At 48.2% G+C, this 13,514-nt stretch overlaps 1 protein-coding gene across 1 annotated transcript in view; it reads right to left on the bottom strand.

Annotated features, from left to right (window-relative positions):
• The window catches only part of LOC149365963 (uncharacterized), a 103,020-nt gene that overhangs the window by 78,544 nt on the left and 10,962 nt on the right, over positions 1–13,514 (bottom strand). The window contains exon 2 of the mRNA XM_089549101.1: positions 2,529–2,798. Within this exon, the coding sequence (XP_089405227.1) occupies positions 2,529–2,798 (270 nt within the window). The remainder of the gene's footprint in view (positions 1–2,528; positions 2,799–13,514) is intronic.

The following is a 13,514-nucleotide window of genomic DNA, read 5'->3' on the forward strand; positions in this document are numbered from 1 at the left end:
TAGAAGATTGCCGGCCTGCTATTCGGATACGCTTCGCTCTGGGGTCTTCCCGCTTACAAAAGCCATTCACACCTGCTATCAGGGGAGAGACGGAGAACGCCCTCTTTCTATATCGTGAGCCTTCAGGCGAGACGGTGACGAAAGTCTCTGTACGTGACAGGAGCGCCGGTAGCTTCAACACCGCCGCTACTGAAGGGCCCTGCATTTTGGGAACTTAGCGAGCCATGGTTGGCCAACTTTTCAATGTGCACTGGCGAAGCAGAGAACGAAAATTGGAGGCCTGAGAGGGCGTAGCACTAGGAGGCGGCGGAGGCTGCATAGACGCTCGCTTTCTATCAAGAGCGGTAGGCGACCATATAGACGCCATTGCCGTGGGAGGTTGAAAATAGCTAAAGCAGCGGCCGCTACTGGGTAGGGCGTTCAGCTGTGCCGTTTTTGGCTGAAGTTTGCGTCACGCGGCAAACTTTGGAGAGCTGAGAGGCTGCTAGTGCTGGAGGTATATATCTCTACAACTTTGCGGACACGCTTTGCCAATAAAGCAGTCTGCTTTTTCGTTTTATTGGTATTATAGCGTGCGCCGAAAATATGCGCCCAAAATGGAAAACCTTGTTTGTTTGTTTTTTCAGCCATGGAGATAATCTTGGAGGTTGCAAGAGCTAGTGCAAGAATGTGCCGTCAGACCAGGACGAAACGCGAACAGCGCCTGTGAAAACAAAATATCTTATCTATGTACTTTCAACTTTAGTGCCCAACCGACCTGATCCTTGTCTCTGAGTAAAAGGTATACCGATAGTACACATTCACAAACCAGTTGTAACGGAATATCTCGCTGCAGAATAGAAAAGTGCGGCATACGCATGTTTGCGTTTGATTCTGGCGTGACTGTACATATAGGAAGTATTTGTAAGGCTGCGAAGGCAACCGACGTGACGTCGAACATTTGTGTCCCCACATAACTACTTTCTGTGATAAAGATGGATTTTCCCATGCCGTAACACAAAAAGTGCAATGGTTTCTGCGAAAACTTCTCAGGTAATGTTACACGCTATCGCAGAATACTTAACAGACATGGTAGCGATGACAAACAAAAAAGAAAGAAAACGCGAAAATCGCGCAGTGTTTCTTTAGCTGTGCTCGCCATGTACAGGGTGTGCCATTTTAGGAAACGTCATTTTGACTTTAAGGTAAGATGTTGTGAAGTTTGGTAGAGCATGTTAGGTAATAAACCTTTTAATATTTTCTGAACGAGCTTAAACAAGGCTTTCGACTATTCATATAACATGACTTTCAAAGCAGTTGACGACTATTTAATTATTTTTGCACAGAATATTTATTGAATAAAATTATATCTTCACCACCGACTAACGATCCTCCTTCGGCATATTATTTCTAAAAATCTACTGCCCTAGCTTAATAAACGCTCATTCGGATTGTGAAACACAACATACAATAACAAACAATGAGAGAAGCCAACAGCCACAGAAACCAAGGGACACGAGGGATTTTTAATTAATTAATTTATTTATTTTGTGCTGTTGTTCGATTTAGAATATTACTCAATATGTTATCGCTTAAAGCTAATTGATTAGAAAAGCAGAAGAAAATGGCATCCCTGGTTGTCTTTAGGGCCCAATTTTGTCAACACGCTTCCAATATTGGGCCAATGTCTTGTGCTGCTGAGCATTTCGCCTGCATTAAATTGCCTCAGGTGCGGCCGACACAAAGTCCGGAAACTCATAATTCCTGGCATGTGCACTCTGACGACAAAGTGGATTACGTTACAGTGTTTGCTTCGACGAAGTTAAACTGCCAGTCGCGAAACCCCTCAACGCCCGAAGACCTCTAAATGAGACATGTTGGACCGCAAAAACAGCAGCAACTCTTCTTTACTAAGGGATTTCGCTTTCTATGCCATGGCTGGCTACAGCCGATGTTTGGGCCGATTCGATAAACGTGTTCTAATCCAATGTGCTTGAGGTAATCGACTGGATTCCATAGAGTAATTACTCCCTGATTACAATGTGTTTTGTACAGTGTAGGTCACTCGCGCACTTTTGTAGAACCTCAAAAAAAAAAAAAAAGGTAAGGGAGAAGAGGCCAGTCTTATTGGAGTCTTATTAGAGCAGCCCTGCGCTTTTCTTTCAAACCATCGACGAATGTGCGAATTTCCTCTTGATTTCGAATTACAATGAACACAGGCTCTCTGCGCACGCTATGTAACTTCGAAAACACTGTTTCGATCGGCGAGTTGCTTTAGTTGAGTCAGAGCGCGCCATTGAAGTGGGCCTAGTTAGTTGGTTGAGGTATTCATTTCAACACAGTTGATGATATTGATTGATTCCCGTGTACTGTTTGATGTTAGTGCACGTTAAAGAACCTCAGGTGGTCAAAATTTCCGGAGCCCTCCATTACGGCGTCCCTCATAGCCTCAGTCGCTTTGGGACGTTCAACCCCATAAACCAAACCTAATTGATTGATTGATTGATTGATTGATTGATTGATTGATTGATTGATTGATTGGGACTCACCAAAGAGGCAGATCTTCTGCGCGTAGAGCGTGAACACGGGGAACTGGGAGACTGCGAGCGACGCGGGCCGCTCGGTGGCACTCGAAGTGAAGAGGACGCAGAGGCCCGTCTCGAAGTTGACCGACTGGCAGGAGGCGTTTCGGCGGCAGTGTTCCAGGCAGTCGGTCAGCTGCAGTGTCCCGGGCTTCAGCTCGATCGTGTCCGACGGGGCACTGTACACGTAGCCCGTGACCAGCTCGAACGTCAGCCGGCCGTTGGGACATCCCGACGCTGTGATAACGAGACACGAACGTCAGAAACGGAGAACGCATAGAGTGAAATGCGTTGGATACAACAACGACAACAACAACACAAGACGCCTTCTATGCGTGGAAGTAGATATATTAAAAAGCAGGTCTTTTCATCGTTCACACTTTCAAGGGATTGAGAATTAGAGCGACACTTTACATTCTAGCTTCTTCAGCCCAACATTTATAGGCCACGAAAAGACTTCCGCCAAGATTCTTTCGCTAGTTATTTCAATATAAGCTTAGCCGCCGCGGTGGCTCAGCGGTTATAGTGCTCGGCTGCTGACCCAAAAGACGCGGGTTCGATCCCGGCCGCGGCGGCTGGAATTTCTTTGGAGGAGAAATTCTAGAGTCCCGTGTACTGTGCGATGTCAGTGCACGTTAAAGAACCCCAGGTGGTCGAAATTTCCGGAGCCCTCCACTACGGCGTCTCTCATAGCCTTAGTCGCTTTGGGACGTTAAACCCCATAAACTAAACCAAACCAAACCAATATAAGCTTAGAAGACAAAAATAAGACATTTGTAAGAACATGTGTGCGGATTAGCCACGTTCGCCGAGCCGCTAGAATTGTACGTATCGTTACACAGGGAACTAGCTGTGGCTAACAAGAAAGAGGGATGATTATACCAGCGTTTAGAAGAAGAACATCTTTAGTTAAAATTCGGCGTTATCATCCTACACTGTGGGCATGTGCCATTCGTCTAGAGGACAACAACAACAAACAAAATACGGGAAGCGATTGCGAACCCCGATCCCCTTTCCGCTGGTTTGGTTTGGTTCATGGGGTTTAACGTCCCAAAGCGACTAAGGCTATGAGAGACGCCGTAGTGTAGGGCTCCGGAAATTTCGACCACCTGGGGTTCTTTAACGTGCACTGACATCGCACAGTACACGGGCCTCTAGAATTTCTCCTCCAAAGAAATTCTAGCCGCCGCGGCCGGGATCGAACCCGCGTCTTTTGGGTCAGCAGCCGAGCACCATAGCCGCTGAGCCACCGCGGCGGCCCGATCCCCTTTCCGCTTTCTGTTGAGGTGACAGAGCCTGCTTATGGCACCACAGGCAGCGAATAACTCTTGCTACCATGACATCACAGGCGAAATCGGCAGATGTCGAGGAGTCTCAAGGGATTCGGAGAGAATCCTTACTAAACATGCCGCCTGCATTCTGAAACGGGGCATCGCTTCATGTGGAGGTGCCACGGTCCCTAACTTCCCACGTCCACAGTCAGCGCGCGAAAGCAACTGGCAAAAAGGTAAGGCCAGTGAAAAGCGGTTCTGCACAATAGATCGCGCCACGAAGGCTTTCTATTCACTGGCATCGGTCACGCGGGAAACATTTCACGCATGAGGCAAAGCTGCAAAAGCAATAAGGACACCTACGGCAATACAGCATCTCCCGATGGTATCTCCTCTCCGGACTTCGATTCCTGGACATTGACCGTTCGCCCAACGACCGATCGCAGAACAGTAGCGGTAAGGCTGTGCTCCGATACCTTTTATAGTGAAATTCATCGACAGCAACTACAAAAGCAGAGATGGTGTTGGAAGCCGGGTGTCGGAATGGGCGGGGAAAGTGAGAGAGAGAGAGTCAGAGAAGGGCAAGTGAAAAACAGCGAGGTACACGGCGAGCGGCCCTCCAAAGCGCCCGAAAACGGTCTCGGCGTGTTGCTACCGTCGTCCACAGCTCCTCCCTTCACTGTCTCGACGCACGATGCGTTCTGTCGTCGCTACCGGGAATTCCCACCGAGTTCGCCCGTGCACGCGGGCGCTATAACGTTCAGACGGCTGACGCTCAGGGAGCAGAGGAAGCCTTTCGTTTATGGCTATGGCGTGATGGTCTGGTACAACGCCCCTCCCAAAAGGGGCTTCCGCTTGGACTCCCGTGAGCTCGCGTCGCTGCTGCAGGAACGCGCACGCTTGGGCGAACACGACTCGTGACCGAAGGGTTGAGACACTAACTCTTCATTTCACTTAGCCAGGTGCATGCACGTAAGATGCCTGCTAGACGACGGCTGGATCCCGGAGATAGGCATCGTCCCACTCACTTGTTCGGTAGCCTAATGGGCTCTGTGGCGTTGACCTGTCCGCGCCGTGCTAGACATTGTGTTCGGCTCTCGCTCGTGGGTGTCAGGGCGTGCTCTTGGAAAGTGGCGCCCACTTGTAAGGCACGTGTCAGGGACGAGATGGTAGCAAGGAGTTGGGGGAACCTCGGGCAACCACTGGGTTGTTGTGGTGGATGTCGCTGCGGCAGCTGAGGGCACAGTGGGCCAAACGCGAAGTCCATTGTCGCTTATGATTAACACTAAGGTTCGAAGAAGCAGCTTTGAAGAAAATGTGGTAAAATAATGAATTTTACTTAAACAGGAATTAAGTGAAACTTTGGGCGAGCTGGTTTGCCGTGCTGATGAGCTGATGTGCAAACGAAGGCAGTCACTTGGAAAAGAGACAAGAGCTCAAATAAAGCTGTTGCAAGTAATGGCTTCACTTTGCCTTTTGGGAGCCTACGTTTAATCTGATGCACTCTGGTTGATAAGCAGAAAAGAGGAAACATGGCAACGCTAGAGCGACTGATGGATGTCGGGTTGATGTACAGGGAATGGAACAAATACGCGACTGACGAATACGGAGTTGATAAAAACGGGATCTGACGATTGCGGAATTCCGAAGACCGACGAATCGCACGTTCACGATGAAACTTCATATTGTATGCATTGCTGATCGGTTGCAGTGGCCGCGATGAAACGCAGAATGGGATTTTTCTTGTATCTAAAGTAAGTTTCATCAGGAAGGTATTTTGCGCGGTTTTCGGCGCCGGCGGGCCCTTGCAAAAATTTCTTTGCATAGTCTATTGACTATCCATAGAGTTTTCACTATAAGGTCTATAGACTGTCTGTAGACAAATCCTACAGAACGGCTCAGTGGCTATGGTGCTCGGCTGCTGGCCCGAAAGACGTGGGTTCGATCCCGGCCGCGGCGGTTGAATTTCTTTGGAGGAGAAATTCGAGGCCCGTGTACTGTGTGATGTCAGTGCACGTTAAAGAACCCCAGGTGGTCGAAATTTCCGGAGCCCTCCACTACGGCGTCTCTCACAGCCTCAGTCGCTTTGGGACGTTAAACCCCATAAACCTAAACCAGTCTATAGGCAATACGAATCCAATAGACAGTCTGTAGACAATCTATAGATTTATGGCCGTACTTATAGAAGACTTTTGTCTACAAAGAATGTATAGACTATTAATAGACAAAAGCAAATGCCTATAGGAAGGCAATGGAGTTTATACGAAGTCTACAGACTGTCTATAAACCAGTTTTTACAAGGGGAGAGCAAAAATAAAAACTAATGACTCTTCAACGATGCGATGCAGCATGTTACATTGTACTGGAGGTCACCGAGGTCACCAATCCCACGCCTGTCAGTGACGTCACCCCAACTAGCAGCCACCTCTACTGGCCACGAATGAATATAATCGTCTCTTCTCCATTGCGCGAAGGTAATAAAAGTGTTTTGGTTGGCGATAAACAGCTGGTGCAGTGATACATGCAGCTGTGTACAAAAGATGTTATTTACTCAAAAATTGCGGTAAAAAAGGAGCACAATTTTTTGTACAGCTTATTATTCACTCACTGGCCAATATTTACTTCTACGGCATTGGCTGTACAGCGAGGGCCGTTTGTTTTTAAAGAAATGAAACGTTCATTAACTGGCAGCGGTATGTGCGTTTCGGAGAGGGCAAGATTTTAAGAACTTCAGCGACGTGAGCTCCTCATGCCCGTCAATATATTTCAGTGGTCGACATTACTCCTTCTTCCTTGTCACAAAGTTTATAGTGGCATTACACATTAGGATCTTCTTTCCGCGTCATCGCCGCTGGAGAAGCCATTAGGCCTAACTGCGCACATACGGCGAAGCAGAAAACCAAAGCTAATTTCAATTTTTTTGTATACGCCCCACTGGCGCTCCGCAAACCATATAATTAACTCCTCAAAACGCGTGCATCCTTTCGGCGGTTCGTTCGTCCACGCGTGCGCGGACTGCCTCACTTCTCGCTGACTTAATAACGCATATCTTTGCGGCTGCTGCGAGCTACAGTCAAACAAATTCGCTTCTTGCGCGAGTTCGACATTTACACTTTGTATTAGACAGAGGCGCATCACTTACAAGACAAACAGGGAAGGAGTTAAGAAACAAGAACTAAACTCAAACCACGGCCCTAGTTACGAGGTAGGAGATGACGGGAGGTCTCCCTTAGAGCCGACTTAATAACCCATATCTATACGGCTCCCTGGTGACAGCTTACCTAACAGATTCACTACCTGCTCGCGTTAGACACTTGCACTTTGTATTGGGTAATGTTACGCCGTGTTACCCACGGTAGAAGAGGGGGGGGGAGGAGAAAGGGAGAGGGAGAGAGGTTAGAACGAAAAAGAATTACTACAAACACAAGCCATGCATGCAGAAGGGGACAGGGTTGTTGAGGGTGAGGGGGAAGATGGAGGCGCGTGTCGCACGACTGGCTTTGATGAAAAAAAAAAATACCCACGAAGCGCGCATATATACACTTCCGCTGTAGAGGAAGGCGAGGGAGTAGGAGAGAGAGAGAGAGAGAGAGAAAACATTTTTACGGCATTTCTTCCTGTCTCAATGTTGGAGCGAGCTGAAAAGACCGACGCCGGTGCTTTCAAGCCTTCGGTGACGCTGGCCTCTGACAGCAGCGGAAACGAGCGATGCGGCACGGCTTCCGTCACGGTCGCCGCGCGCGGCAGTCATCGTCAAACGCTGTTCTGTGACTGTTTTTGCTTTTCTCGAAAATATTTCGATGGGCGCAAAATTGTGAAGCCCAAGCGCGCGAAACTAAAAGAAGACAAGCAAACAAAAATGTTAGCAAAACAAAAAAAAAGAAAACAGGATAATGGAGCGACAGGAGGGTCGCCCAGCAATTCGGCGAAATGATGCATTTCGATCTGAATCTTTTTCGACTCGTTGTGTACGCACGCGCGAGGGTGTGCCTGAACGGAGGAATACTCGAGCGATGAGTGACCTTCCAGCGAATCGAGGAAACGCGGCGAACAGAGCTATAGAGGGCGTTCGAAAATGAACGAAGTTCGCGCGTTTACATTAGAAGGAAACGGAAGATGTAGTGCGCGTCACGACACCGTTATTATTATGCGTGCCAGCTCGTGTTTCCTTTGACGGAACCGCCCTATAGGTTGCTTTTGAAATTTGGCGGAAATTTGGCCTCCTTGTTCTGTGGCGGAGTCTCGAAATGGTGGATTCGCGAGCCGGTTTAAAATTATTGGTGAACTATAAATGTCCTTCCTTCAACTACACACCCGTTCATTTGAGGTCGTTACCTGCCATATATTCATGAAGGCTATAGTAGGATACCACTCAAGAATGAAGCGGCTACTCCCCGTCAGAGGACCCCGTTCCAGCCAATGGCGTTGGCCGACTCTCATGAACCTGCTAGCGTGGCAATGCAGGGAGTGGTAGATGCCTCCATTGTAGTGGATAGTCCCTTCCCTGTATTGTCGAGCCGCTCCCTGCATTGTCACTCTAGCAGGGTCATGAGAATCGGCGGACGCCATTGGCTGGAAGGGGATCCTTTGACGGGGAAAAGCCGCTTCTTTCTTGAGTTGTATCCGACTGTTGCTTTGAAAGTTCTCTAGTTCTTCGCGCTTCAATATCCGAAGCGCTGCTTGGTCAATAACGATGGACCAATCCCCGACTGGCTAGAATGGTTACTGATAACATGATAGCTGGTTTGGTTATTGATACGGTGTTGCTGTCAATAGCCTGCCATTGTAGTTAGGTAAAGGAAAGCATGCAGTGCTTGCATTTAACTGTTTGTCTCCTGTTACAGCGCAAAAAACCTGGGGCTAGGTTAGCACAAACCGGATTTCTTTTTTATTCATTTTTTTGGCTTACTACTGTTAATGAAGTTTCTGAATAATGATTTTCTGCCTATAAGGTTTGGACTAAATCGTCGCTGTAATATGTCTGGCTCTCTCGCAGTTTCGGAGGTTAGTTTTTTTCTTCCAGTTCTACTCGCCCTAGTCTTCTAGCTTTAACCCCGACTGAGATATCCGAAAAATCGCAGCTACAACACCGCATCCTGTTTTTGCCCGCTCCGCCTGTTACTTGGAAACGCGAACCCTCCATATTACCTACAGACTCGCTCCTCCACCCCTTGCTGTCTCGCGAATTATACTCCTTTCCGGCGGCATTTTTTTTGGTCGAATTTCCTTTTTACTTCCTCTGCGAAAGAGTAACAAGAGTGATATCAAAAGAAGAGAGTAGCCGCCCTAGCCTCGTATCCTGGTTCACAAAGACCCCCCCCCCCCCCCCCCCCCTACTTCTGCCTCCACACCCACCGGCAACTTTCACTTCGCCCTCAGCGTAGTCCAAAATAGCTGACAAAGGCTGGAAGAACAAAAGCAAAAAAAAAAAAGGAAACAGAGGAAAAGGATTCGCGAACGCCTACGTCGTCAGAGAATCCCAACTCAGCCCATCGCCGCCACCGTCGGCCCCGTCTAGGCACTCTTCTTCAAAGTCTCATTTGCTTGGCCAAGTTCACCCCTTAAGCGTTTCTTTCGCAATTCGCAGTCGCGTGGTACCTCGCACAATGAAGGAGAGAAAGAGCGAGCTCAGAACAAAAGAATACAAGCCTGAAGAGAGACCCGGAGAGTAGGCTTTTTGGGCGTTCATCGTAAGACAGAACAAATAAGCGCGCACACAAAAGAAAAACGGAATCCTCGCTCGGGACTGACGACCTGCTGGTGCTGCCCGGCAGAGATTGCAGCTAACTCGCAGATCGTGTGCTCGCGTGGGGTCTGGCCGCGAAAGCAAAGCATTTTTCACGATTCGGGTGAAACAACGAAGAGGGAGAGAGATAGAGACTGAACGGCGAAATGCAGGAAGGAAAACTAAAAACAAAGAAAAAACGCATGGCGTCTGACTGAGTTCGTGGGTCTCTGTACCACCGCAGGAGTCATTGATCCGAGAGGAAGGGGGGCATACAAGGGGGGCGGGCTGAGGGGACTCGGTGACTGGGTGAGGGGGATGCGTGGGGAGAGAGTGAGAGGCTGGCAGCAAAGAGTTAATGCGGTTTTGTAGCACACACGCAGCGAAAGGGCGCGCAGCCGGTCGCCGCCAGTGAAATATACGACGTGGGTTTTCGCGCAATTTATTTGTGCATAGCGAGGTAGGGGGCAGAGGGGGAAGGGGTAGGCGGGACGGCGGTCGGTAACTCCTTTCACTTCTTTCGACTCAGACACGGGCATCGTTTGTTGCCCTTTTCGCCGCAGGAGATATGTCTTGCCTACTGCGCCGAGGACGCAGCCAATGATCTTCGATCGAGGCGGCGTAGCGAGCATTCTTGAGGAGTTGTTCTAGTGCTCCCCCCCCCTTTCCCCTTCCCCAGCGGTACATATCCAGGGAAGTTCTTTTGCGGCCCTTCCAGCTGACCATAATCAATTAAGACGTTTGTGCCATTTTGCGGAGATTATTATATCTCATCTCGCCTGTCTAGCGGGCAGAGGCGAGTACTGCGGTCGAAGCGAAATTCGTTGGTTAAGCAAGACGTAAAGCTTTGGCTAGAAGCTGCTGAAAGAAAAATGATGTGTAACATTAAGAGATATAGATAGAGAGCGGAGAGGAACAGAGAGTGACTCCGAGATGTGAATATTTTAGGTGAGATTAGAAAACAAGAAATGGATGTGGCAAGAACACGTAATGAGCGAAACTGACCATAGGGGATCTAACCAGAGTGTCGGAATATACATAGCAAGGGAAGAGAGCCGCGATCAAGGACGGCTGGGCGGAGTGACCACCTTGTGAGAGTTAAAAGTTCACTGGAACGACGCGGCCTGCACCGAACCGGAAAAACTCAGCGTTACTGGGAGAGGCCTTAACTCTGCTGCTGAAGAGGATGAACGGACTCTAGCAAGACAGTGCGCGATTGAAGAAAGAGATGTAGGGTTGAATTAGTACTACTCTGCTGCTGAAGAGGATGAACGGACTCTAGCAAGACACTGCGCGATTGAAGAAAGAGATGTAGGGTTGAATTAGTACTACTCTGCTGCTGAAGAGGATGAACGGACTCTAGCAAGACACTGCGCGATTGAAGAAAGAGATGTAGGGTTGAATTAGTACCACTCTGCTGCTGAAGAGGATGAACGGACTCTAGCAAGACACTACGCGATTGAAGAAAGAGATGTAGGGTTGAATTAGTACGAGTCGAAGTTAAGTTCGGTGTAGATGAAGAGTTTGGCGGAAGCCATCTCGCAAGAATGGCTATAGGATCACTCGCTATCGCGACATAAGCTTTATGACCTCCCTATAGGCACAGTCTTGCTCTTAAGATGAGTGGACAGAACACGTCAAAGCCTTCAATTTGGGCTGTCAGCATTGTTATATTTATTTCTTTTTATTTTGCCCACATTACTTTGTCATTCGACTGTAATGTAGCGTCGTGCAGTTGCCTGTAATGCACGTGACCACGGCATATCAGGTTGCAACCTGGTCCGAGTGTCAAGTCCCGCATTTCTGACAACAGCCCGGGCTGGAGCTTTGCTCGACTGAGAACGACCATACCTCAATGTTGAGAATTCTCAGAGTGCATCTCAAAGAACAACTGTTCATTATTCGCATTTGAAGCCCCTGGAAAAGGAGAATGTAGCGCAGCAGTAATGAACTCCTTTTTGCTTTGAACAAGTTGGAATCGTTTATAAATTTCCATCCCTCAACATTATGAGATTAAAAAAGAAGCATGCAAACAGCATCGATGACAATCACTGTCATATTTTATTGCGCGTGTCGACAGAAGCAAATGTAAGAATTCTGCTTTAAAACTGGTATACTCGGCAAAGAGGTAAACAAATAAATATAACCCAGTTTCTTTATTCTCAGCGAAAAACAGAAGGCAACGTGATCTGACAGGTATTTTACTCGCACATCATTCAAGCGCAAAAAATTCAACAGCTCCTCCGACGTCTGAGCGTAGGTGTTCTTTTACGCAAGCGCATACCTACTCGAAAGGTTAGTGGAGTTTAAGCAACGTATGCAAGAAGCGACGTGTTGCTAACATAAAAAAAAAAAAAGCTGCTGAAAGTAAGCCGTGCAGTTCTAGTTCTCTGAATAAACTTTCCCTCTTCACGTATGACCATGCCTCACAGGGTTGCTGTGCTAATTGCCTCTTCGAACCTCTTCATCATCTGTTAAGGGCTAGCCGTGTAATAGGCTAATTACTCAAGTAGACACGTGCGCTTATATTTACAGCATAACTGTGCTACCGGCGTTATGCAGGACGCAGAGAACCTTGCATAACCCCGTCTGCACCTTTATTTTCTTTTTTCATGGTCGGTAATTAACTGAACAGCTTCCCTTTACGCGTTGCCTACAATACGTGACCATGCACGTTTTCCCGTCTCTGTTGCACGATTTCTCCAGTCTCTTTCCTAACTTCTTCTCGTTTTCCTGTGTTCGTCTGTTTTAGAGCGCAGCTCTTTGGCGTCCGTTCCTGGGTTTCGCGTCGTCGTCGGCGTCGGCGTCGGCCTCGTAACCAGCTCCGCCCCCAATGTTACGCTTTTCAATTGGTCGAAATGCTCGTGACGTCACAGTGCGCGAATTTCAAATGGGGCCAATTGTACTTTGGCTAGTAACCATGCAACCAATCAAAGGGATCGTATAGTGATGCTGCAACTAAGTTGGACTGAGTTTAGTTAATTGCTTAATTAATCAATTAGCCTAATTAATATAAGGAGAATGAAGAGGTCAGAAGAAAAGAAAAGAAAGACGCGCGCCGCAGCGGCAACAGCGTCCGCGGAAAGAGACGCTGCTGAAAAAAAAACAGATAAGTACAAAGCCGCGTTCCCTCCACCACCACGCACTTCCCCACTCAGTAAGACGTTGCTCGTTTCATATACGTTGTGTCGAACATCCTAGACAGTTCCAACAATTGACAGGTTAATGACAGAACACGATGGATAGAAATACAAGAATATAAATATGAAATAGCCTAATTAACCTTTCTAGTTAGACCGCATAAATCAATAAAACCGAGAACGAAATTGGTCGAGTTGGGGAATCGAACCAGGGTCTCCGGAGTGCGATACGAGCACGCTAGCCACTCCGTAATGCCAGCTGAATGGTTTAGAATGAACAAAGGCGCGTCTAGCTAATACGGCGTCTTCGTTCACTCCCATCTTCCCCCTTTCCCTTACGGCGAGGTGCAGGTGTCCACCCAGATATGCGAGAGAGATACATTTCCTTTCCTCAAAAAATAAATTTACCGTCCAGCAAGGCGTACAGCCGAATTGGCGATGGCGTTCTGTGGACTCCCTGGCAGCGTTGCAAGACGCTGTCGCGTTCCACTCTTACGGGCGAAGCTTAACATGTTAACCACACATCAGTAACACACGCAGACAGCCAATGGACGCGTCATTCGCTGGCAGCACTTGATTCATCATTAACAACCACATTCTTAACGTACGCTCCCTTGCCGCACATGCCAAGGACGTACACCACGATCACATTCTGCGCCATTCCTCTGCACTTTGCTTTGCTGAAACCTGGGTGGATCCCGAAGAGCCTCTCGAAATCATAGATTTCCTATACTGCTGTGGTGCTCGCAGAGACCACAACAGAGCGGTGGGAGTCGCTATCTACTTGCGCACAGGTCTCTCTGCAATACCAGTCGAA

The sequence above is a fragment of the Amblyomma mixtum genome, chromosome 1 (genome assembly GCF_055824585.1).
Source record: "Amblyomma mixtum isolate Tamu chromosome 1, ASM5582458v1, whole genome shotgun sequence".
NCBI classification, from domain to species: Eukaryota; Metazoa; Arthropoda; class Arachnida; order Ixodida; family Ixodidae; genus Amblyomma; species Amblyomma mixtum.